Genomic DNA, 25,479 nt, shown 5'->3' on the forward strand with positions numbered 1-25,479 from the left:
TTTGCCGGTCGCTTTTCTGCTTTTTGTGAATTTTTGTTTGAGTGCACGAGTGGAACCGCTGTAATTTGAGGCTCCTTGTTGGGAAGCTAATTAAACAAAGTGAAGAACAGCCAAAATAAAGCAACAAAAAATAACAAAAATTGCTTGCAGCATTTCCAGCTTAGTTTTCAAAATGTATTGAGCATAAGTGATTGTTCCGGAAACACCACAGAAAGTTTAAGAATTAAGATGAATTACAATATGGATGGTACGTGGAATACATTTCGTTTTTAAGCAAGAAAATATTTTTTAAATTATATGAGTCTCAACGTTAAAGTAAACTCCAATAAGTTGTTCGATTTTAAGTTCCAATTTTGTTCAATTTTTGCATCAGCATTTTTATTGAAATTAAAATTATTGCGAAATGGCTGAGCAGACCAGAAATTGCTGATCAAAATAAAGCCCCAAAAAACGACGAATTGGCTAAGAATGTTTAATCATGTTAAAACTAAAACAATGTTCACAGCACTTTTATGGATTGTCAAAAGATAAAACTAAGTAATACATTTTAAGTAATTTACTCAGTTCAAATAGTTCAAGTGCCAGCCTATGAATTTTATTCGAAATAACTACGATTATAATTTTGAGAAAATGAATTTATTAGAACTGGAGGCCACCAGGCTGCTGCGTAGTCCGCGCCACTGCTGTAGTCGTTCGCCCAACAAACGCTTCCTGGCCATTGCCGTGCTGGTGGTCCTGACGCTGTGCTTCATGCTGATCTACCATGGCTTTGTGGTGGAGAAAATGGGTAAGAAAATGAACAGAGAAGGATGAGTTTTACAAGTAAACTAATGATAATACTCATTGCCAGATCGGGTGCAGCAAATTGCCGCCCTGAATGAAAAGCATCGACAGCCCATGGAGCCCGTCGATGACAATCAGGATGTTCTGATCGTCAGCCCACAGACATTGCACATGAAGATTGAAGATCGGCAGAGCCGCTTGAACAAATTGCGTTGGAAGTTCCGGTTACATAATAGGCGTCGTATGCCGCGTGACCTGTCCAGCAGGGACCTGCTAGATCCCCTTCAGGTGGAGGCCAACATGCAGCATATCTACTCGAAGCTGAGGAGCAAGCGGGCCCGGGAGGCCCTCAGTCTGCTGGAGAACGAGTATGTACGCTGTAAGAAGCAGACGCCGCACGATTGCATGTCCGCCTTTGTGCGGATGTACAACATGGCCAAGGAAATCACCGAAAAAATGGAGAAAATGAAGGCCATCATGCGGGAGCAGCAGCCCCAGCTGGAATCTGGAAGCATGGAGTCGGAAGAGCCGCAGGAAACGACTTCTGGGCCCACGATAAGCGCGGCAAACGTCACCGAGGAGACGTCCACGCAGAAGCATGTACGATCCAAAATAAAGCCAGCAAGAATCAGCTGGATCATCGACGGCCATGACCACGACGACCATGCGGTCTATACGGATAATACGCCAAAGTCATTGACCACCAAAGAGCCAATAAACACCACCACTTTGCCGCTGGTGGAGACGACGACCCCGCAGGCAACGGTTGAAGTGACCTCTGCCTCAAGTGAGGGACCCTCTGGCCTGATTGTGGAGACCACAACGGATCAAATCAGTTGGATCTTGGACCGCTTCGACAAGCCCAAGGAGATTGTGCACACCACAGAGGGGCCCAGGCAGCGTACCACTAGGGAGCTGACTACCACAGCAGCCACAATGAACTCTGGCCTGGAACCCACCTCGGAGAAAGTTGTCTGGGAGATTAATCTGACAACTGATGCACCCGAAGCCCTGACTACGACCACTGCAGCAGCATCCCAAAATGAGACACTGCCACGGAAGCTGCAGTTCGATTGGATCATTGATGGCGAGGAAGTTGTGGAACCGGAGCCAGGGATGGGAAACTCTAGCTCCACCACAAGCACCACCCAAGCCACAGTCAGCACCACAGATGCCAGCGATAAGCAGAACTTTACGGCGTATCCAACCAAGCCAAAGCCCGTGAAGTTTAGCTGGATCATTGACAGCGATGTGATCAGCGCAGAGGCGAGCAGCACGACCAGTAAACCCAAGCTAACGACCACCACGAAGACACCCACCACCAGCAGCAGCAGCAGCAGCACCACCACCACCACCACTGAGACAGGTTCCCGCATCCCAGTGCATCCACTGGACAATCCCAGCAGCGTTGAGAACATGCTCGAGAGCTTTGAGCGGCACGAACAGGATAAGCCCATCCGAAAGGTCCTTCCCAGCAAGGAATCTTTGGAGGAAACAGGCACAGATCTGTACGAGCGCCAGCACTGGCTGAAGAAGTTCGAGCAGCAGGCCATGGAAACGAAGGATGAGCTGATAGACACTTTTGGCACGGCGCTGGATGCTAAAGTGCTGGACAAAATGGGACCCAAGATCAATCCACTCAATGGCCGCCTATTGAATGGTAATAATCCGATGCAATCGCTTGATTCGAATTGATTAATACCCTTTTTGTTCTTCTCCACAGCGGCAGATGCACAACTGATGACCCTTTGCGAGCGCATGCGGAACAAGGTGGCCGCCATGGCAGATGGCGCAGAGACCAAGCAGAAGGGAGAGACTTTCACGGCTTCGCCCAGTGTGCAGTTCACGAGCCGGGCGCCCGGCGGCTTCCCCGTATCCGGAGAGACGATGAAGGCCTCGGCGCAGTTCATGTTCAACCCGAACCTCGGGATGCCCAGTATTCCCGTCTGCTTCTACATGACGCCGGCCAACTTCCGCATGCCCATGTGGTCGGCCGCGCCCACATTTATGGGCATGCAGGGAGCCCACTTTGGAGGACCATCCAACAATGGCGGAGGAGGCGGAGGAGTGTTCTTTGTGCCGCAGCAGTTCGGACCGAGCGGCAACTTCTTTGGAGGCAGCGGCGGTTCCGGAGCGGGTGGACAGGGCGCCAACATCTTCTCAAAGAATGCCTCGCCGCAGAAGCTGTCAAATGCCCAGCAGCAGGTCTACTGCAGCTACATGCAGAACCAGTCCGGACAAGGCCAAGGGCAGCAGCAGGGACTCAATCAGCAGCAGGGAGTCGGCCAGTCGACCTTCTCCAATGCCAACTTCAAGATGCGCCACAACGCCAACCAGACGAGCGCCGTCCAACATCAGGGCCAGATCATCTACGCCAGCTATGCGGGACTCCCACAACAGCCAATGGAGCGCTCGCAGTGCCCGGAACCGGATCAGGTGTCCTGCTACGGGGGCCAGGAGTGTATTCCAGCCTCCCATTGGTGCGACAATCGTGTGGACTGCAAGGACGGCAGCGATGAGTCGGCCTGCACCTGTGGCGACCGACTGGACGAGGAGCGTCTGTGCGACGGCTATCAGGACTGCCCCATGGGCGAGGATGAGCTGGGCTGTTTTGGCTGCGAGCCGCTGGCCTTCTCCTGCTACGAGAATCTGGAGGAATATGCGCGCCACAATCGCTCCACGATATCCATGTGCTACAGCCGACTGGAACGCTGCGATGGCTTCCTCAATTGTCTGAATGGTCGCGATGAGCAGCAGTGCAGCATGCTCGTCACAGATGTCACACATCACATGGTAAGTGGAACGAACTATCCTTGCGTGCTACTCCCATCTAATCCGCTCTAATCTTCTCCAGTCACACGCTGCATCCGCCTCTGAGGGATATCTGTATCACAATCATCGCGGGGATTGGCATCCGGTGTGCAACAATGGCGGAAAGTGGGCAAACGCGGCCTGCGAGCAGGATGGAAAGATGGAAGGAGCTGTGCCCGAACTCTTCTTTAAGCCGTTGATACTCCCAGGTCCCTTTATTGAGCCATCGCTGCATGCGGGAATCCACTTTGCCCAGGCCTGCCATGGACGCAACAACGCTGATTCCCTGGTGGATCATGTGGCCTATGTCCAGTGCCCTCCGATGCAGTGTGGACTGCCCAAGAATACGACCAAAACGGAGCACTCGATGCGCCTGAAGCGAGCAGTGGTCGAGGCGAAGGAAACAGTCGGCGAGGGACGCATTGTTGGGGGAGGCTACACGAGTGCCCTTCAGTGGCCCTTTGTGGTGGCCATCTATCGGGATGGGAAGTTCCACTGCGGTGGCACCATCTACTCGGATCGTTGGGTAAGTGGAGTCGAGAATTCCCCTGTTCTAAGTGCCTTAAATCTCCTTTTTTTTACAGATCATTAGTGCCGCCCACTGTGTCATCAATTATGCCAAATACTACTACGAGGTGCGTGCTGGGCTGCTGCGTCGCTCCAGCTACTCCCCTGCCACCCAGATACAGCCAGTGTCGCATGTGGTCGTCCATCAGGCCTACGAGAGGCGGAGCATGCGCAACGATCTGTCGCTGCTGCGACTTGCCAATCCGCTGCACTTCAATCGCTGGGTGAAGGCCATCTGTCTGCCCGACCAGGGAAGGACAACCTTTGGCGACGATTGGATATGGGGTCCCGAGGAGCACACGCTCTGCACGGTGGTGGGATGGGGAGCCATACGGGAGAAGGGTCCGAGCAGTAAGCTACGACGAACTCTGACTTAAAGTTTATTTTAAAATATTCTAAATCTTTGATAGGTGATCCCCTGCGTCAAGTGACTGTGCCCATACGCAAGCGCTGCACGGAGCCAGAAGATCAGGCCTCTGAGGGTATTTGTGCTGGCGATCCTGACGGTGGACGCGATGCCTGCCAGGGCGATTCAGGTGGTCCCCTCTTCTGCCGCAGCGTCACACAGCCGGAGCAGTTCTATCTCGCGGGAGTTGTGAGCCATGGCAACGGCTGTGCTCGTCCCCAGGAGTTTGGCGTCTACACGAGAGTGGCACTATACCTGGACTGGCTTGAGCTGGCGGTGACACCTCGCCTGCTGCCCGCTGCACGCAAACCGCTGCAGCTCTGTCCTGGCTTCATTTGCGTTTGGGGTGGCAAGCGGTGCATAGCCAAGCGACAGCGCTGCGATCGGAATGTCGACTGTCTGGGCGGTGAGGATGAAGTGGGTTGTGTCTATAACTTCATACCCGATATGGTGGGCAGCACACGACAGAATGTAAGCACCACAACCGAGAGTGATTATCATCCACTGAAGGAGCATGAAAAGGATGGCAAACAGCGTCAGGAAATTGCTATAGAAGATGATGATTTGCTGGCAGAACAAGACGAGGATGAAGACTGGCAAAGCACCACTCTCAAAAGTGAAAATGAAATTGATTCCACTCTGTCTGCTGATGTAACGACCACTCCATCAAGGGATATGTCCACAAGAACGGAGACCACAACTGGACTCTCGACAGAAATTGATTCAACGACGACAGCAAAAGCAACTACTGCATGGATGACAATAGAAACGACAACGATGACACCCACAACAATTGCTCAAACTACAACGTTGCCTACGTCAACAGAGGATTTAAGGAAGCTCTCCGATTTGGTCACAGAAATCCTGGAGGAGAGCACGACAATGATGACCAGCACCTTGTCTGCAGTCACAACAGATGCTCCTCCTCCTACTACAAACACAACGGAGGGATCTAAGGAAACCACAACCACAGCAGCCACAACTACAATTAGCAGTAGTTCTACACCCTCAACAACAACAACAAGGCTTACCACAACAACCCCCACAGCAACCACAAACTTGGCGCCAACTACAAGTGCTCCTCCAAAGACAACGACCACAAAAACGGAGATTCCCAATAAATTCGTGTGCAAAAGGTGAGTAAAAAAAAAGACCCAACTCTTGTAAGACAAACTGATTAATCTCAATGAAATTATCTACAGAATGGCTCAGATTGTGGAGCTACAGATGCGCTGTGATCGGAAAGTGGACTGCGAGGATGGCACGGATGAGCTGGAGTGCAGCTGTCGGGACTACATGAAGGGCAGTCTGCGTGCCCTCATATGCGATGGCAAGGCGGATTGCGAGGATCTAACCGATGAACAGGATTGCGGTAAGCACCGAAACCTATTATCATGCTGCTCCTTCTATGATTTGCTTTTCAATCTCAACAGCTGGCTGTCAAGCCAATGAGTTCCGCTGCCCATTGTCCAAGACCTGCCTGCCACTGACGAAGCGCTGCGACAACTCAGTGGACTGCCAGTTCAAGGAGGACGAAAACGATTGCTGTAAGTGAGAGAACGGAATTGTACGACATGAAAGAAGCTCATGTATCCCCTCCAACAGTTGCCCTGACGAATGGCCAAGATGTGCACTTTGATATCCATCAGCAGCCCAAGTTCAGTAGCGCTGGTATCTTCTCCAGAAACGCCCATGGCGTGTGGCGTGTTGTATGCGCCCATGAGACTGGCTACCATGAGAACCAGGCCAACACGGCGGATTCAGTGTGCGCCCTGCTGGGCTTCAAGGGAGCCCACTACTTCAACAGCTCGGAGCTTGTGAGCCAGCGGGATGTGCATCCCATTACACCAGAGCTGACGGGAAAGACTCAGCTGGTTGTGGGGCTCCGTTCAATGGACAATGACAACGACCAGCTATCGGACAACGAGGAGGCAATGCCTGTACAGGGCTTGCCATCGCCCTCGAGACCGGAAAAGGACCGCCTGCTGCCCAGCATGTGTCTGGGCATCTATGTGGAGTGTAATCCCCTCTCCAACCAGACTACGCCCCTGAAGACGCTGAGTGCGGGACAGGCGGTCAAGCAAAAGCCTGCGGAAGAGATACCTGTACTCCTGCCCACCATCGAGACATACAACCAACCCAATGTCCACTTCAAGCCGCAAGTGCCTGCAACAATGGTGGTCAAAAAGAAGGACGAAATCCTCGACCGTTTGGATAACCTAATCAAGAGCAAGAAAAACAAGACGCTGCTGGTGAACGAGCAGCTGCACGAAGCCATCGAGGAGCTGCACTGGCCCTGGCTGGCCGATGTCTATGCCAATGGGGAGCTCTGGTGCCTCGGTGTGCTTATCGACAAGCACTGGCTGCTGGTCCACGAGAGCTGCCTCTCGGGAATAAGGTAAGCAAACGCTTTCGATTATTGTACTTATTTTTTATTCATCTGTACATTCCTTCTAGCCTCGAGACGCACTACATTAGCGCACTTCTGGGCGGTGGCAAAACCAAGCGGTCCCTCCACAGAAGCAATCACGAGCAAATCCGTCGCGTGGACTGCTTTGAGGCAGTGCCCAAGTCCAATGTGCTGCTGTTTCATTTGGAGAAACCTGCACGCTTTACCCATCATGTGCTGCCCACCTTCCTGCCCCACAGGTGAGTGGGTCAATAGCAATCTAGGGACTGGTTCTAATCGGTTTTTTCCATTGCAGCACTCACCATAATGACAGTGCTGTGCGGGATTGCATCAGCGTCCTGCACGACGAGAATACCGGGCGAATTAAAACGGTTGCCATCACACAGATCATGAATGACCCAAAGTGTCCATCGTGCTATAAGTTGCAGGAGAAGCAGCCGCCTGTGAACCTCATGCGCTTGCTGAATGTCAGCGCCGAGGATATGGCCTCCATTTCCGAAGAGGTTGAGCTCATCAATGGTGCGACCGCAACAGACCTCCCAGCCCTCACAAAGTTCACCAGTTGTCATCAGTTTGGCCTGAAAAACCTCAGCGACGCGCACCACAATCCCATCGACCAGGGAGTCCTGGTCTGTCGCAACTCGCACACGGGCTGGTTCCCCACGGCTCTGTTCAGCTACAACAACTCCGATTGCCAGAGCTTCAAACAACCATTCGGCATTGGGATATTGGATCGGGCCTACAAATCACTGCAGGACATCATAGGTAGGCGGTGCTATTTGCGGACCTCCGAAAGAACGGAAAACTAATTAACTTGTCTCTTTTCCCCCAACAAAAACAGATGAGCCCAACTGCAAAAATCCACAATCACCGCCAGAGTGCATCACTCATCGCTGTCCGCTGGGTGTTTGCCTGCCCCAATCGGCGATTTGCAATGAAAGATCCGATTGTCATGACGGAAGCGATGAGGACGAGGCCAAATGTCGACAGCTGAAGCAGAGATGTGCGCCGGGAGAGATGAAGTGCCGCTCCAGTTTCAAGTGTTTGCCAAAGGAGAAGTTTTGTGATCATGTGCCGGACTGTCAGGACATGACAGATGAGCCGACCATTTGCAGTTGCTTTACCTATCTACAGTGAGCTCTAACTATATAAGCATCACAATGGTTACTGTTATATGTTTTGCTTTTTATCTGTAGAGCCACGGATCCCTCCAAGATATGCGATGGCAAGCGAAACTGTTGGGACAAAAGCGATGAGAGTTCTGTGCTGTGCAATTGCACCTCCGATCATTTTCAATGCAGTTCGTGAGTGAAACCATTGATATTACTTTATTGGAAGACAAGATTTTAATCGATTGTATTTCTAGCTCCCCTGAAGATTGCATACCACGCGATTTTGTGTGCGACAAAGAACCGGACTGCCCCAATGGCGAGGATGAGCGGTACTGCTTTGGCATAGAGCATCCATTGCACCAGCGAAAAAAGGATTTCTGGGCCCACAGCCAATACAAGTATGTATCCATCGAAATACAATACAAGTCAAATCCATATTAATCGAACTCCCGTTTCCAGCACAAAGGAGATTGCCCCGAAGTATGGCCAAGTGATTGAGCAAACCTATGGCATATGGCACACCAAGTGCTTCCCAAAGAGCGCGCCGCCCAACATGGATGAAGTGCGAGAGATATGCAAGAAGCTGGGCTACAATCCGTACAGGCAGCCCAGCTATCGGCTGATCGATGATGAGGAGAACAAGGCCGTTCAAACGTATGAGCTGTTGGACCAGCGAGGACGCAGCTTCAGCAATGAGTCGCTGGTGGGCCAATACCGCGACTCCACCAAGGCGGTGATTGTCAGTAAATTCTCGCCGCTGCAGCTGAACGAACGGCTGACTTTGTTCCTCAAGTCTAGCAGGCCCATTGCGGAGCTGGTGCGGTGGAATGCCACCGACTCGGATCGCTGCTACAGGCTGGAGATACGCTGTGCCTGAAGTGTCAGTCCCTAAACTGCCTCTCTGTCAAGTGCCTTTCTCTAAGCTCTCGCGATAATCCTTTGTGCGTTTTAGTAGCAAATAAATGCGAGAGAAATCTATAAATTTTGAACTTTCTTTTATTTTTTACATATTTTATTATTTAGCATATGTCGATTGGAGAAAATATCCTTGATGTCATTCAAGGATAAGGATATTTTTCAGCTCCCAGAACGCCGAGCGGAGAAAATTAAAAAATTTTTTACTGGGGAAGGATATTGATCCTTTAAAAGGACTCTATCAAATGAAGGATACTTTTCCGATTACGTCCCCTTTGTATTGTTGCACAGTGGCGCCCCATACAGATCACCGGTGATTTCATGAACTAAAACAGAGTAGTTCGAGAAATGACCGCTCATTGTAGGGGCGCCACAGTTGTAGTTTTTGTTTTGCACTGTGGCGCCCCTTGCGATCACCGGCCATTACTGGAACTAAATTACATTAGTTCGAGAAATGACCGCTCATTTAAGAGGCGCCACAGTTGTAGTTTTTGTTTTGCACTGTGGCGCCGCTGCGATCACCGGCCACTAGTGGAACTAAATTACATTAGTTCGAGAAATGACCGCTCATTGTTGCGGCGCCACAGTTGTAGTTTTTGTTTAGCACTGTGGCGCCGCTGCGATCACCGGCCACTAGTGGAACTAAATTACATTAGTTCAAGTAATGACCGCTCATTGAAGAGGCGCCACAGTTGTAGTTTTTGTTTTGCACTGTGGCGCCGTTGTGTTCACCGGCCATTACTGAAACTAAATTACATTAGTTCGAGAAATGACTGCTGATTGTTGTGGCGCTATTGTGCTTTTAATTTAAATTAAATTAAATTAAATTTTTAATTAAATCGCTACAATTCCTCCATTTCTCATACGATCAGGACGTGATACGTCTCCTCGTAATCGCCAGAGTGTCCGCCATCGTTTGGACCTACAGGGACATCAAGGACAATAAGGATATGATTTTTTAACGCTATTTCCTAATCTATTTTAAGTAAAATCGCTATTACTCTGCCATTTCCTGCCCGAAATGAACGTGCCACGCCTTCTCGTGATCGACAGAATATTCCCTATCGCCTAGAGGCATCAGGGGCAATACGCCTGTTCAACGTTTCATGGTTATAGCTCCGCTATTTCTCCTCCGATTCGGCGTGCCACACGTTTTTCTGATTGGGGGAAAATTTAATCACTGTATCCAATGAGTTGGTGTCGATCGATCGGGCACCGCTCGATCCTGGAAAAGTAGGTTCTCCGCCAATCTGGGCCCATTCGGTCGAGAAATGGCGCAGCAAACTTTTGCTGTGCTAATAATTACTTTTTTTTTCTGTACGCTATATCTCGACTATTTATGGACGTCGCATGTCATATAGTACAAACTATAAATAAATAAAATAAAATGAATGAATGCGGGGGATTTAATTTAATTTATAACTTTTTTTATTATTTTAATTTTGTATTATTTTCTTTATCAGTTTGCGCTTGCATATGTTGTATAACTTTTACTTTATTTGATTTTACGTTTAAGCTTGGGTTTCTTGGGAATTTTCGTAACGAATTTTGGTTGTTTTATAAATGTAAAAAATTAATTTTGTTGTTTAGACAAAATTCAAACAATTTAATTACTTAAAGCACTTAATTAAATGTTGTATTCCATTTAAATTCGTTAAAAAGATGTAAGTTAAGGTTAGTTTTTCTTTTGTTTCGTTTTTGTTTTATGAAAGAAGGTACTTGAGAATTATAAATATATGAATGCACCTCTCGAGAGCAGGAATTTAGGAATTCCCTATCTATCAGGGCGCATCGTTGGTAATTATATAATTTGTTATGCGTATAAATAGCAAGGGTTTAAAAAACTTGAACGAGCATTAAAGGGGGGGTATATGGGGAATAACTAGTTGTTAAATTTCTTCATAAGTCTTTGGCGCTGATTAGGAATAAGATATAGTATGTATAGGAGATACTCGTACCCGTGTAGGAGGTAATTCATGTGTATAATTCATTAGATACTCGTAGAATAAACATAAAAATTATTTGGGACTTGGATTAGGCAAAAATACATACTTTCAAAGTTAGTTTCGGGTTAGGATTTTTGATTAAAGTTAATGTTCGATTTTGTACAGTAAATAAACATCTCGACTCCACCTTTATAATTTGAAATTGAATCACAAATGTCGTTAAAGTATTTATAGGCATAGATAGTGCTTCTTAGGCTTAAGTTAATCTTTCCAAATTTTTGGTTAGTATTTATTTAGTGTGTGTGCGACTTAGTATATGCATCCCGCGGGTCGTGTGTTTGTGTGTATGTGGAGTGCATTGAAAAGCGATGCAGGTGTATAGATTGTTGTCTCAGTAATTTTTCAGAGAGTATGTTGTAGAGTATACAGATTGGTTTCTAGGATTCCTGGGGGTGTGTACCTACATATCGTATATAGCACAGGCAAACAGTTCTCAAACACAACCTTTTGGCAATTTCTAAGTTTAAAAAAGTATCTCCTCCGTATCTAGAGTCTAGAGTCTGATTAGAGTTGTGAATAAAGCGTAAGTAAGTTATGGGTAAAAGTTAATGCCTCTCACTAAACTAATATTTAGCTAAATTTTGTCTCGTTTTTTGGGGCGACTCCTCCTTACATATCGTTTACGTTGTCATGAAACACAGCAGTTTATAATATTTACATGTCTAATCGTATCTACTAAATTACGTTTAGGATTTCTTTAACTTGTACTAACTAACTACGATCCTCTCTGTTGCTAAAATCTTAATGGAATAGTTGGTGCGTTTTTATGTACAAATTGTTGTTCTCGTTCTCTAGTTGTTCACGGTAGTTAGTATATGTATAGTATATGTACTATATGTATATGCTAGATTAAAGCTTATGAAGAGTTAGTAGAGTTCACTGGATGAGTTTTCATGAGTTTTCACTGATAGATTGGACCACAGTATGTAGATATCTGTGTGTGTATGTAGTATCTCTGTATGGTTTGATAACTATCGCTGTAAATTTTTGTAAATGGATTCCTAAATGGTCGAAATTCTTAGCGGCATTCCGTATCGTATCATTTCCCCCAAAGTTCTGCAATCCATTACGAATGAAGTTTGGACTAAAATATGCTTTACATTCTACTGTTGTATCCCCTAACTGGTACGCAATCTCTAATGTGGATGTCTTTTAGTTTGGCAATCACTGTTTTTGCTAATTAAAAAATAAATAAAAACTCAATATAGACATAATAGTCAATAAATAAATCATATATTTTACTAGAACTTTGCACACACATTCAAAAGATAGTAGATAGAGGGTAGCCTTGGGCATTCAACAAATCTCTCTCTCTCTCTCTTGCAATAAATAACTAAAGATTAAACATAAAGAAATAAGCTCATTAACTGGGCCTGCGTCAGACATTTTTAAGTATGCGTTCACTTGTGCGTTGCGTTGCTTTCTTTTAGCTTACGCTAATTAATCATAAACATGAAAAACTAAAACATTTTAGTTAACATAAAGAATAGGGAAACTCGCTAAGAGTTTACGCGACACCTGCTGAATGCTGGGAGGTTGGGGACATAACATTTCAATCACCTGAACATTTTCTATATATGTGTTGGGGGGGTTGGGGGGAGGGACTTTTTATTTTTTTCATTTAAAAATTAGTTTGAGTTTCTTTTCCTTTCTTTTTTGGTCTTCTCTTGCAGCTGATTGCCACAAAGTCTAGCCATGTGCTTAGTTACTTTTACGCTCCCTGGTCTCGTCCTGCGGCTGCTCCTGAGTCGGAGGCGTGTTTTCCTGGGTGCGCACCAGATGCGACGGCAGTTGCATGTTCAGCGGATCATTGATCCTTCTCAGATTGTACTCCAGTTCCGCCGTCTTGCGCTTCAGCTGATTGTAGTGCTCCACATCGAATTGCATCTTCTTGGCATTCTTGTAGATGGTCAGCGAGTATTCGCGGTTTTTCACAGCCTCCATCATGTACTCCTAGGGAGACACAACATTGTATGCGACATCCGCCCATCCGCCTAGCCACTACTTACCCTCTTGGTCACACAATAGTAGGCGTACATGGCCATTGTCGTGCCGTAGGTAACGAAATATGTAACCGGCTCCATGATATCCCAAGAGTACTCCCACCAGGTCAATCGGGCCAAAATGCCAAACTGCACGGACATCAGGCCGAGACCCATCCAAGTCATAAAGTTGGTGCGACGAGCGGCCTTTTTGCTTAGCTCCAGTTTTTTCTGCAAGTGCCAATATTCGCATGTATGTAGAACCACTATGTATATTTGTATGTATATCTAAGATATTATCACACCTCTTCCAGTGGCTCCAGTTCGTAGCGTATGTTCTCCAGTTCCTTGGCCAGTTGATTGCTCTTCTCCAGCTGATATTCGCCCACGTGAAATGCCTCATAGAGCTGCAGAGAGTTATGGACACACATTAAAAAGGTAGCCACTTAATGTGGAATATTCACACAAGATAATCTTACCTGAGCAATAACCTTACGCACATCGCCCACCTTGTCCATGGACTCCAGTGTGATCTTGTCACGCTTCGGTGGACTCAGTTCCAATGTGCGATTGTTGATTTGTATGCTATGGAGATATAGGGAGATGGATGAGCTATGGGATTTGTCTCAGAGATCATCAGCAGCAGCAGCAGCCGCAGCCCACCTAAATGTATCATCCAGCAGGCTGTCGATGGTGCAGGAGGAGGCAATGCGCACTCCATGCTTATTGATCACCGCCGCCCGATCTATGCCCCGATCCTCTTCCTTCAGCATCGATAGGAGATCCCCAACATTATGCGAGATCGGTTTCAGTGCAAACTGACATAATTCATTGCGACTTGGCAGGCGAACGGTCATGTGCGGCATACCATTCACATATTCCACAAAGATGTCATCTAAAATGAGAGATTTTCCGATTAGTTGGAGTTGTAGAGGCAGAGGTAGAGGAATTATACATTGATTCAACTTCACAGCGGTTTCTATAATGTGGAACACAGTTGTCTGCTTTAGCTTTAATTAATCAAAAGGCACTCAAGGTTATTTGCTCATAGAGGGAACTGCTGCCGCTGCAAGTCGAATGCAGTTAGGCGCTCGCATTATCCGCTGAGGCATGACGACGACTAAGAGTGCAATATACCGCGGGGATTTATGGATAGGCGGCAACAGCAGTTATATATTGTATGATCTAGATGACACACACAATAGGCGTACTCCGGTATGACAAACAATTCAATTAGCAGGCACCTAAACGCATTCCGCTAACTCAGAGTCAGAGTTAGAGGCAGATTCATTTCGAGCATTTCAAGCAGATGCAGCAGCATCAGCAGCAGCAACAGCAACAGCAGCAGCATTGAAAAGTTTTCACTTTGTCGCATGTGGGATTTATGCAGCCATGAAGTAGCACAAACATATATCCATCTATCTGTATCGCTGCCACTCATGCAAGCAGCCACCAACCAAGATGCAACCACACACGCCAGGCAGCCAGTAGGATAGGAGCCAAGCAAAAAACAACTCCTCTGCCATGCTACACTTCTAATGAAGATTTTCTTCTCGTTTAAATCGGGAGAGAGGGTGGTAGGTAGCCCAGTGCCAGTGCCTGGCTTTGTGGCGCTGGCGCTGGCTCTGAGTCTGTTCAACCCATTAGCAATTGTAGTGTCGGCGCCAAATGTGGGTAACTAGTGTGTTATAGCCATGGCTCTGTGGCTCTGTGGCTATATGCCGCTCGCTTCTTCTATGATGATTATTTTCATGGACTTTGATTTTTTGGGATTTTAAACATTTTATGTTTTCTTTTTTTTTTTGCTGCTGCTGCTACTGCTGCTGCCTTCTGCCGTCTTCTGCGTTGGCCGCTTCTTCTTTTATTGATAGTTTGTGATTTTTGTTTTAATTTTCAGTTAACTTTCAGATTTTCGCGCTGGCAGACGTCTGCTCTCCGTCTCCTATTCGGATCTCTCTCACTTCGTGGCGGTGTGTGGCGTGTGGCGAGTGTTACTTTGTGTGTACGTGGCAGTATACCAACAAAAACAAAAAAAAAACTCAATCAGAACTGACCATGCCACAGAGACTTTTTATTTAATAAACTTGTGGCAACAAGACACAGTCGCTGACATAACGACAGCCAAAAAAAAAAAAAGACAAAAACATTGAAGTGTTCTTTCGCTCGCGTTGCTAAATTCAATTTATTTGAAATGTTCTGATGACAGGGAAACTCTCTATACATACATATGTACTCGTATGTGGCATGCCCCTTACAGCAAAAACCACCCAACGAACAGCAGATAACATCGCTGAAAAAGTTTAATTTACAAACTATAACATGCCACAGAGCCACACACACACACACACACACACACACACACACACACAGACGGACATACAGATACCAACGAGCAGGGAAGAAGGGAAGGAAAACTTCTCTGTGGGTCTGTCACTGATTTTGTTGTCGGGTTTTCGGTTGTGGTAAAGAGAGAACAAACCTGTGTTCCCGGGCCTCGTATCTCGTATCTCTGCCAGAGACAGCCGACGTGCTAACACTGATAATACCCTGTCCTGTCAGGCAGGAGCCCGAGCACCGCCTTTGATGGGGCGCCGCCACAACTTTGCCTCATCAAAACTTAATAGGCAGTTTCCGCATCCCTGCCAAAACAGGGCTAACAAGTGTCAAGCATGCTCGTACGTTCCTGATGGAGCTTCCTCCCCTGCTGCACGTGGCTGGTACTCAAAATGAGGGCAGAGTGTGGCAGGCAGGAAGTCGGGGAAGTGAAGTGTGGCCCTGCGACCGCTTTCGCCTGTTGGCAGCGGAAATGCAAGCGGCAATCAGCCCACAGCCTACAATATTATAACGAGAAAACTCCTCTTTGGTTACCCTTTTTGTGCTGCTACAGCCATAGCTATAGCAGACATGTATCTGCAAGGGTATCCCAAGTTTCAGTCTCCGAATCAGTTGTCGGAGTTTCTTGCTCATTTCTCCTTGTTATTGTCTGTGTACACTGTACACGTTAGCAGCAGTCCTAGCACTTGCAATTAACTCTTATTTAAATTTAGTAGCACACTCTTTTATTTAATTGCAACAAAGGAGTCAGAAGTCAGTAGTTGGATGGAGTTACTCGTAGAAAGAGTCAGCAGTCAGGGTGGAGTTAGGAGTTGGCTGGAATTAGAAGTTACATGGAATTATGAGGCAGAAGGTACCACATTTCCTGCGAATAGAAATAATTATGCCAGCACTTAAGTTTCATTTTCCACCGATAAGGTTACGCTTCCCTCTCTAACCTTTGGCTTTCCATTATACTCGCCGTGTTTTCAGTTTCAGTTGACTTTGCAATCTCGGAAAAAGCTCCCACAAATTTTTGGCATTATTTTCCTTACTTTTCCTGACTTTTTCTTCTTTCCACGTGTGTGTGTGTGTGTGTGTGTGTCTCTGCGAGCATTGCATGATTACATGAGCGCCTCTCTGCCACAGCTCTCCCATCCACCATTTTCTGCTACACATGCAAAAATTGTCCTTTGTGCAATATTAAAAATTCCAGGAACCCGCAGCCGTCTCCGTGCTTGCATATTTTTTTGTGATTTAATTTTTTCGGTACCACATTTTCAACCAGATTCGCGTGCCAGTGCCACAGGATATCTGCCACTACCTCTCTCCGAGGCTCCGAATGTGCGACTGTGTGTGGCACACCCATACTGTGCCCATGGCGCGTGCCTTTGAATTTAAATCAAATTATAAAGCCGCAGCGCAGACGTTGGCCAGCCTTAAATGCATAATATAGTACGAGGCAAGGCACAAACTGCATGCATAAAATAAAATAATACAAAAAAAACGAACATACGTTTTAATTGAACGATCAAAAAAAAAGGAGAGTTCCCCCCGCTTGAACAGACAGATAGTCCGCTGGCACGAGACCAGCCAAGGCCATAAGCGGGTAAGTTGTTTGGGGAATTAGAAGGACACGACTACAGTGTTCCCTGTACTTTGTTTTCGGTTGATTAGAGGACAAGGCAATCTTCTCCTGTTCGTGTTCCTTTCTGTGTTGTGGCATTCTGTACCTCTGGTTCTACCTACCATTCTGTGCTGCATTCTGGTTGTCGAAAGCAGGAGTCCTGCTCGTGTTCGAATTATTTACGAGCTGGTGCACGGCCACGATTGCCGTTGCTTCTTCCCCAGGGCTCCCACCACCTCCACCTCCACCAACACCTTTCACCTCCATCATCGACAAATTGGAGTCTGTTCTCGCCGTTGTTTCTGCACAAGATGGTGCGATTTCTCTTGTACGAGATGGTGTAGTGGATGGTGCGGGTTCTGTTGGGGCTGTTCTGCTGGTTGTCTGTGTCGCTGTTAGTCGCTCGACTAGTGTCTGTTTCTTGCCCGTTGCACTCAGTCCGAGGGCTCGCAGGCGTGTCCTTAGCTCGGGCAAAGTGAGTAGCGTGATATCTGCACCTCCCCCACATGTTAATGATAGGCGTGGCAGGACAGGCAGAAGGCGCAAATAGAAGGCGTGCCGAAAAAAGACGGTGATGGAAAAAAAAGAAGAAATTAAAAAAGAGAAATTTCCATCAAAAGGTGCGCTGGCTTGCCTCCTTTTGGGGCAGGCTCGAAATGAGCAGAACAGAAGAGGCAAGCAGCCGTGCCACACCACAAAAAAAAAAAAACAAAAAACAAAAAGCGCAGTTAAAATGATGGCACGTGCAGTTAACGCCACAAAAAATGCACATAAAAAGCAGAGTCGGAAAATGTGTTTAACAAAATAAAAATATAAGAAAAAAGCATGAAAAAATGTTGATGGAGCGGGCACGCTCCAAGGCACCGGAAAATACAAAAAGAAGAGGCGCCTCCGGGCTCGTGACATCTGTTTTTTTTTTGTTTCCTTTCATTTCTTATCGGGGCAAAGCCAGGAAATGACACGCACACACAAATGAGGAGGAGGAAAGGAGGCTGTTCGAAGGAGCCAGCGAAAGGCCATCAAACGAAATGCAAGGACATTAAATTTAATGACTTTGTCAGGCTACAGCCTTAAAATTAACACAATGACAGTCCTGATTGCCATCATGCAGAAAGGCATGACCACAGATCAGCGCGATTGATGGATGGATGTGAAGAATTATGATACGAATAACAACTGGGGCTTTTTTTGAAAGATTTATTTACTTTTGTGCTTTGAGCTTTTAAGTTCATAAATCATATTTCTGCATGCATTTTAATTCCACTCGTAACTAATTTAATGCCTACCCTTAGTTTCACCCCCCAGCAGCAGCTGCTAAGCGGATCAAAGCTCTTCAGGCTGCTGCTGCTTCACATCATTTCAATTCATTTATTCTTGTTTAATGAATTTTCCATAGCGCTGAGCAGAAAGAGGCAAAGACCAACAAAAAGTTGATCTAAAATTGCAAAAGTTTTTAAAGAAAATAAATAAATACACAGATACAGCAACAGCAACAGCGATAAACCATCGGATGCGCCTTTAAGCTCATAAAATATTTATGAAATTGCAGAGTCAGAAAACACAGGGAGACACTGTAGACAGAATCTTGTAAAATATCCCTGTTTTATGTGGTTCTTTATTTCTGGGCTTCGGTTTATTTCCGGTTTATTTATTGGCATTGACCATTGCGTGCCATAAAATCAGACAGACACAGATTTCCTGTCTGTCCCAAAATCGATTTGTGGCTGCCCCAAATTGGGTGGAAGTTTTCTGTTGCTGTTTTACGCTCAGGTTACACAATTGTTTGGGGCCCCCTGGCCCGCTTTCAATGCAGATTTTCCGACCATTAAATCCGTATCATATTTTCCAACAATTAAATTTTGTAGGTTTCTTGGGGAGACAAGATACGGATACACTTTCCATGGAGGCTGCTGATGCTGCTGCTGCCACGCCAGGTATCCACTTAATTAATGGAAAAAGCCGGCGTCAGAGAGCTGCTGCCTCCCCCCTCTTCAAATGCAGGCTGCTTTTTGCTGATTCTAAAAACTCAAACAAGCGTAAGGCAAGCAAGAGGGGCTTTGTGGCAGCCACAGCCGCGGCCACAACCGCAGCGCCTAACCTCCTTTGTGTTTTTGCATTGTGCTTAGTCCTTTTAATATTTCAACGAAACGCCGTTTGCTTTATATTTTATTCCACGCCCTGCCCTGTTCTCTTTGCTCTCACCTTGAGCCCCATTCTATTCTGTGGCTGCTGGGGCTGCGGCTGGGGCGCCACAGCACCTCTCCATCTCCATCTGCATCTACATCTCTTGCATCTCCCGCATATGTTCTCCATTATCCGCCGCAAAAGCCAGAGGCAGCGGCAACTGCAGAGTAATCCCCGAACTGCGGGCCAAGACAAACAGCAACTACTCGTAGATGCACGGCCCTGCTGCCCTGCTGCCCTACTGCCCCCGCCCCTGCTTTTCGCACACAATAATGGACGGGGCTGGATGGAACAGAAGGCAACTTCAAATGCAGCTTCGTCGAGTGCGCCTGACTTGCCGCACAAAAATAGGCAACGAATTTTCGCTCTTCTGTTTTTCATCCTTCGCTGTGAAGGGTATTATGGTTTTCAGGAGGTTCTTATAGCGCTGTAGTCCCATAGGAAATTCCAGGAATACTATTCTACCTACCACTTTCTAAACTTGGAACAGAACTTTCTTTTTTGATCAAAAATTAATGTTTATGTCATACAGCTTCCATCGAAGCATTCGAAATTAAAGTGATTCGTGAGAATAATTTAAAAATATATAGTTTTTTTCTATTCGAATAAAACATACATATGTAAATGAGGAAATCCTCACTATTTTGCAATGTCTTTTATAAACCGCACAGCCATAATTCGATTTCCAGTGCCATCTGCCTGAGTATTAAATTAGCAAACAGATTTCTGGGCTTAAGTATCCAACCATAACTTTTTACTGCTCATCAAAATGCCAGGGTACATCCAATAGCGAGTACCTAAAGACCATCTCTAACGCAATTTTTTCCGTCGAGTGCACTGCAGCAGAGGCACAGACACATCCGCAGAGTAGAATAGGACGTTCGATGGCAACAAACGCATACACTCGTACACTCTTATAGGAAATATTATGCCCAATACCGACCAAAAAAAAAAATAAATTTTCTTTTAGTATTCCATTAAAAATTGAAATGATCGGAAAGTACAGGCCTAAACGGGGTCATGGAATACTACGAGTATATAATAAAGAAAGGATACAACGTACATACATACAAGTACATAATGCATTTCTTATGTCTCGATTTTTGTTACCCATCAAAATCTCAGCGGATACTCAATCTTTTAAGCATAATTTAGTGGTTTCTAAAAACAATATTCTCTTAATAAACTGTCTTCCTTTGATGTGCGGCTTCCTTTGGGGCATAAACAGCAAGCCACTGCAAACGCTGAACCACTGAACCTTGAGGGATCCCATCTATGTGGCTCACTCGTCTCACCTTGGACTCTGGACGCACAGAGCGGAAATTGTATTTTCCCTGCCACTCCCACCCCCTGGCGCCTGCACTCCATGTGTAATCCTCTGGCCCTTTGGGAAAACAAGAGGAAAACAAGAGCACAGCCTCGCATGCCTGGGTAAACTCTTTAAGCACTTCACATGGGCGACAACAAGGACATTGAGGCTCTGTCGAGTGGGAGACGACACTACAAGTGACGTGTCTGTCTGCGGCTCACATTCTCAGCGGGCGGACCGCGTCGTTCCGCGTCCTCCTCAAGGGTGCTCCTCTCTCCTTGCCACTTGCCTCACTCATTATACAGATGACGCCCTCGCCATATGCCTCTGAGGGGGCTCAGAAGTTAAATTAATTGCACAAACTTTTTGCAAATTAAATGTCAAGCCAAACACTACTTTATCCGTTCCCTTGCAGCACGCACAGAAGGAACCCAGTTCTCTAGAAGGAGAAGCAGACCCCGGACAGGACCAAATATTTGAGCAATTTTTATTTGGCAAGGAGTCCGTCCCGGCACATTTTGCACGTCAAAATAGGCTCCGGACAGAGTCACAGCCTCTGCTATGGCGGCACGATGGGCAACGGATATTTTCGAACGTCACAAACATCATCATCGTCCCGCCAGCGGGAAAAGCGGTAAGTGGAAGCCCTCCCCCCTCCCCTGAATTGTGGGTCAAGTCTCTGGAGAGAGAGAGAGAGGGAGACAAGGGGAGAGAGAAAGAGAGTTGTGGGCTAATAAAGTATCCTGTGTTTGTGTGTGTGTTTGAGGGGAAAGCCATAAAAGTGTCGGGCATATGAGGCTGCTGCCTTCTGCCACCACCATCTGTCTCCTCTTGCAGGCTGTCGCCTTAATCAGAACATCGATATTTGTGGCATGTGGTATGTGGCATGTGGTTGGGCTTTACTTTATGACTTTGACAAATAGTTGACCAAAAAACCAAAGCATTTTCTTCTAAATTTCTTGTGCTACTTAATGAACTGTAAGGAATTTTCACCCATAAAATAGATTACATTTTCCACGCCAGAATAAATCCTTTAAAATTCCAATTTAGCTCGAACTGGTATTGCTTTGAATGAAAATAAACTTTCTGTTTGCCAAAAGAAAAGAAAAAGAATTGAATGTTCTTTCCCGGGATTTTCTTGGGATTTTATGCAACCATAATTACGCGTAGAAAGACGAACAATCCTTAAGTAAGGGCTCAAAATCGAATTGATTTGCAAAGTTAATTGGCAGCAAAGCAGTCAAAGGGGGCAGAGAACTGGAGGACATTGAGAAAAAGAGACTTAAAGAGAGAGAGAGAGAACTGAAGGCTAACTGAGTGGAAGGGCTGGGAAAACAGGAGGGATTTGGTATCTGGCAATTAATTAAATGGCAAAGCCAGCGAGCCACTGAAAATTGAGGCCGGCCGTAAGAGGACGAACCGGAAAAGGCGGCAATTAAAAATGGCCATCGTACCGTCGCCTACATGAGATGTATAAATCGTGGCATAGATGGCCAGGGCGTGGTCCGGGGCCTACAGCCCAATGGGAGCAGCAGCTCGAATTCCAATGTGCTGCGACACCATCGATGGGTGGCATGACGGGGCCGGGTTGCTGATTCTGTCTGGGTTTGTAGAGTGCCACAAACATTTTCCAATGTATACTGAGAGGCGCATTCCCTTTCAAGCATTTTCAATTAAGTGTCTAGAATTTTGCTCTAGAATGTCTCCATAATTAGTTGGTTGTTAGCTGGTTGCTGCTGCTGCAACACCATCCGTAGTTTTAAGGCACACCTCGCTTTGGGGGAATCCTTGAAATATGTGTGGAAAATGTGGCAGCTAACCTGGCCAAAATTTGTGCCCCCACTCCCCCTACACAATCAACTCCCCACACACAAGCTATCCCTGAAGCATGTCCCAAAAATTGAATTGTTCTCTGGCTGTACATTTTCCTGTGCCGCTTTTTCTCCGTTGCCTGCAAGCACTCCCACAGGGAAAGAGAGAGAGGAGAGAGGGAAATATACGGCATCATTTGCATATAGAGTGTGTGTGTACGGGACGTTAGCAAGTCGAGGCGGTAAAATGGCTCGGCCCCAACAGCCAGGAGGGAACTGTACCGGAAGTGATACATAAAGATGTTTCACGAGATACAACAGCGATTGGATGACAATTTTTTGGCCACTGGACGATACAAACAAATCGATTTATGCACAACATTCACAGAGGGGCAGATATATGTATGTATAGGCACACAACTGAGACACGGAGATATGGGGGACAAAGAGGAGGAGGCGAGGCGTGGCATAAGCTCAAATGATTACCAACCATCCATCCATCCACCGTTCTCCGTTCTCATGGATGATGATGATGTTGATGGTGATGGCATTTGGTCACGTTCAAACGTTGTAGCTGTGCATTTTTATTGAAATGTCTATATGCCATACATATATAAAAAAGATATCTAAGGGCATGGCCGTGGGTGTGTGTAGGTGTGGATGACTGATTCATATATATATTGGTATTGGTGTGGTATTTATGTAAAGGTGTCAGCACTACGTGAAGGCATGTGTATGTGTGTGTATGGTTTTACTTCTCTTGACTGTGCATGTTTTCCCTTTAGTTTTTCGTTCGCAACTTACCTGAAAATAAAGTAAAAAGTGGAAATAGATTGTTAGCAAAATGCTGTTACGACACATAAAGGGTATTCTAAGCAAAAATTCGATTTGATTCGATGCTTGGAGAGTGCCATCGAATGGCATTGCATACTTTTAGGCTGTAAACTTTTAACGAACCTTCAGTGTTCATTAAAAAAGTTTCAAGCACATTTGGGGCATGCGAAAAACTGCCCAAAAATAAAGCAACAAATGCAGCCATGGAAAATCGACAGCAAACAACTTTTCTGTATTTCCAAATTTAATTATTGTAAGGCTTAAAATAAAGGAAAATCCTGAAAGCGTGAAAGAGAGGGCGAAAATACTGTCTATAGCCCGCCAACAATTTACCAATTAGAATGTGGCACAACTTCGTGGCACACAAAAATAAGTACAAAATAATTGCATTTTTCCTTCGTTTTTTTCCTATCCCCTTGCCATCCCGTTGCCAGCCTTCCGCTGCGGTTTATGACGACTGTACGAGCATAATAAATATTTCACACTAAATTGCACAATGAGTGTAAAAAGAGAGCTAAATAACGAAACGAGAGACAGGCCCCCGGCACGGACCCGGACCCGGATCTCGGCTCAAATGAAGCGAAACGAGTCGAATGAGTGAAGGGCAACAAATTGCCAGCGAATGTGTGTGCAAATGACAGCAATTGCGGGGCAAAACTGCGGTGAGAAAATAAAGCAGAACCTGAGACAATTTCCGCAAAACGAGCGAGCGACAGCCGCCTAAAAGCAGGCAACACAAAATTTCCAGGCAGCCTATGGAAGCGACGGACAGGGGGGAAACACGGTGCATAGCACACAAGCAAGAGGCGTAACGTAACGTAACGAGCAAGAAGCCCGGCTGCTCCCCATCTCTTTGTCTACCCATCTCTTGCGTATCCTTTCTCTGCATCTCTGACACTTTATATTTCTTCCCCTTGCTGCATTTTGATCTCTCTTTGCTTTCACTTGGAACACTTGCCACAGAGATGGCCAATGCCTGGCGAAGCGGTTAATATTCTGGGTATCTGGTTGTCTGCTGTCAAGTCTGGTGTCTTCCACTATATTCTCGCATCTTTTGTTGCTTTTGTTCCAGCCTCTCCTTCACCTGTCTGATTATCTTCCAAGTCAGATTTTCCTTAGTGCACATGCAATTGATTAATTGACAGACAACCCAACAGAACGCAGCCTCCATCCAGAGCTCTTCGCCGGATGCAATTTGCAAGAGTACTGTCCCCCCCCCCCACACACACACACATCCCTTGGGCGCACATCCATTCATTTATCCGGCTGTCTATCCATCGACTGACTGACATTTAGGTAAACATACATTTGCAACTTTTATATTTGCATTTATTTGGGAGGAACACAACTCACCACACGTATGCGAACCATTAGCCCGCAACCCATCGAAGTGTTTTGCATTTTCCATGCTGTTGTCTACAAAAAACATATTCAAGTATATACATACTTGTATTTCCATATATGTATTTATACATCCTGTGTGGAACAATATTTGGTCTAAGCTGCATCCTGGGGACTCTATTTTCTAACTAGATGCAATTTTTTATTCGTAAGAATAGCTACGGATATGCCAGTATTATATTTATATAAATTTATGCATGCAGTCTAGTTTATGTGTCAAAACACCGTAAACAAGTTTGCAATATCTTCGGCCACTCTGCAAAAATGTGAGCAAAAAATAAATAAAAAGAAAAGGCTAAAAATGGGAAACAACACAAAAACAATGCACAGTTTTCTTTTATATACATAGAGAGAGAGAGAGAGAGAGAGAAAAAGTGACTTTGACTGCGAAGCATGTGGGGCAAGGTGGATGGAAGGCATTCATATGCTTTATTTATTTTCTGCTTGCCTAGAATTTTATTCTCCTCCTCTTGTTGTTCCTCCTACTTCTGGTTTTTTTCTTGCCCCTCCTACTCCCTCTATTCTTAAGCCCGCTTTCTGTATATTTCTCTCTCTCTCTCTCTTTTTTCTGACTTTAGGCTCTTTGTTGCTGGAAATGCGTTTGCTTAGGAATCTTTATTGCACTTCTCGACTTTGGCAACTTTAAAGCGGCAGAAAAATACACAACAAAATTTGCAAGAACTCTACTTATAGACTGCATATTGACAAAATGATACCCTCTAATAGGGAGATGGCTAAAGAGTAATTTTACAATGCGTCAAAAACAGATGGAACTGATGCCATAGAGGATTTCATTTATATATCTGCCGAAATATCGGCTCATTTCATTAAAATAAAAAGTAAATCTGTTTGCAAATTCCAAACAAATGCACAGAAAAATCACTAAAATTGGCTACATCACTTTTTGGGAGCAGAAAGCCCTTTCCACAAATACAATATACACAGAACTCTTTGCGTACAGGGTATCACCTAAGAGTGAAACTTCTCCAAGGGAAAAATGCACACAGC

At 45.8% G+C, this 25,479-nt stretch overlaps 2 protein-coding genes across 4 annotated transcripts in view; one reads left to right on the forward strand and one right to left on the reverse strand.

Annotated features, from left to right (window-relative positions):
• The first annotated feature begins 213 nt into the window (after positions 1-213).
• On the forward strand, positions 214-9,060 carry LOC111069562 (serine protease nudel). Of its 2 annotated transcripts, XM_022359669.2 has the most exons (16): positions 214-247; positions 644-787; positions 851-2,443; positions 2,507-3,576; positions 3,638-4,120; positions 4,179-4,512; positions 4,572-5,703; positions 5,770-5,939; positions 6,001-6,114; positions 6,173-6,965; positions 7,025-7,216; positions 7,273-7,742; positions 7,819-8,110; positions 8,174-8,281; positions 8,344-8,487; positions 8,549-9,060. In XM_022359669.2, the coding sequence occupies exons 1-16, from the start codon at positions 229-231 to the stop codon at positions 8,964-8,966; spliced, it is 7,476 nt and encodes a 2,491-aa protein (XP_022215361.2). In that variant the 5' UTR covers positions 214-228; the 3' UTR covers positions 8,967-9,060. The 2 variants fall into 2 exon arrangements, with proteins under 2 accessions (XP_022215361.2, XP_022215360.2); XM_022359668.2 differs by lacking the exon at positions 214-247 and having other exon boundaries at positions 550-787.
• Positions 9,061-12,221: 3,161 nt separating this feature from the next.
• Positions 12,222-25,479, reverse strand: part of LOC111069500 (calcium uniporter protein, mitochondrial) — a 44,044-nt gene continuing 30,786 nt past the window's right edge. Inside the window, exons 4-9 of one of the 2 annotated variants that reach the window (XM_022359595.2) lie at positions 17,055-17,423; positions 13,656-13,887; positions 13,472-13,577; positions 13,298-13,399; positions 13,020-13,223; positions 12,222-12,963 (exon numbers count right to left, since the gene is read on the reverse strand). In XM_022359595.2, the coding sequence (XP_022215287.2) occupies positions 12,712-12,963; positions 13,020-13,223; positions 13,298-13,399; positions 13,472-13,577; positions 13,656-13,887; positions 17,055-17,423 (1,265 nt within the window). In that variant the 3' untranslated portion in view covers positions 12,222-12,711. The remainder of the gene's footprint in view (positions 12,964-13,019; positions 13,224-13,297; positions 13,400-13,471; positions 13,578-13,655; positions 13,888-17,054; positions 17,424-25,479) is intronic. The other variant, XM_022359597.2, reaches the window with a different exon arrangement.

The sequence above is a fragment of the Drosophila obscura genome, unplaced genomic scaffold, assembly GCF_018151105.1.
Source record: "Drosophila obscura isolate BZ-5 IFL unplaced genomic scaffold, ASM1815110v1 contig_1, whole genome shotgun sequence".
Taxonomy (NCBI): Eukaryota; Metazoa; Arthropoda; class Insecta; order Diptera; family Drosophilidae; genus Drosophila; species Drosophila obscura.

Bases quoted from the DNA above. Each gene is read 5' to 3' on its own strand.
- LOC111069562 (XM_022359668.2), top strand. From the start codon at position 589: ATGAATTTTATTCGAAATAACTACGATTATAATTTTGAGAAAATGAAT. The intron at 2,444-2,506 runs GTAATAATCCGA...TCTTCTCCACAG, and splicing joins CAATGGCCGCCTATTGAATG to CGGCAGATGCACAACTGATG. The intron at 6,115-6,172 runs GTAAGTGAGAGA...CCCCTCCAACAG, and splicing joins GGAGGACGAAAACGATTGCT to TTGCCCTGACGAATGGCCAA.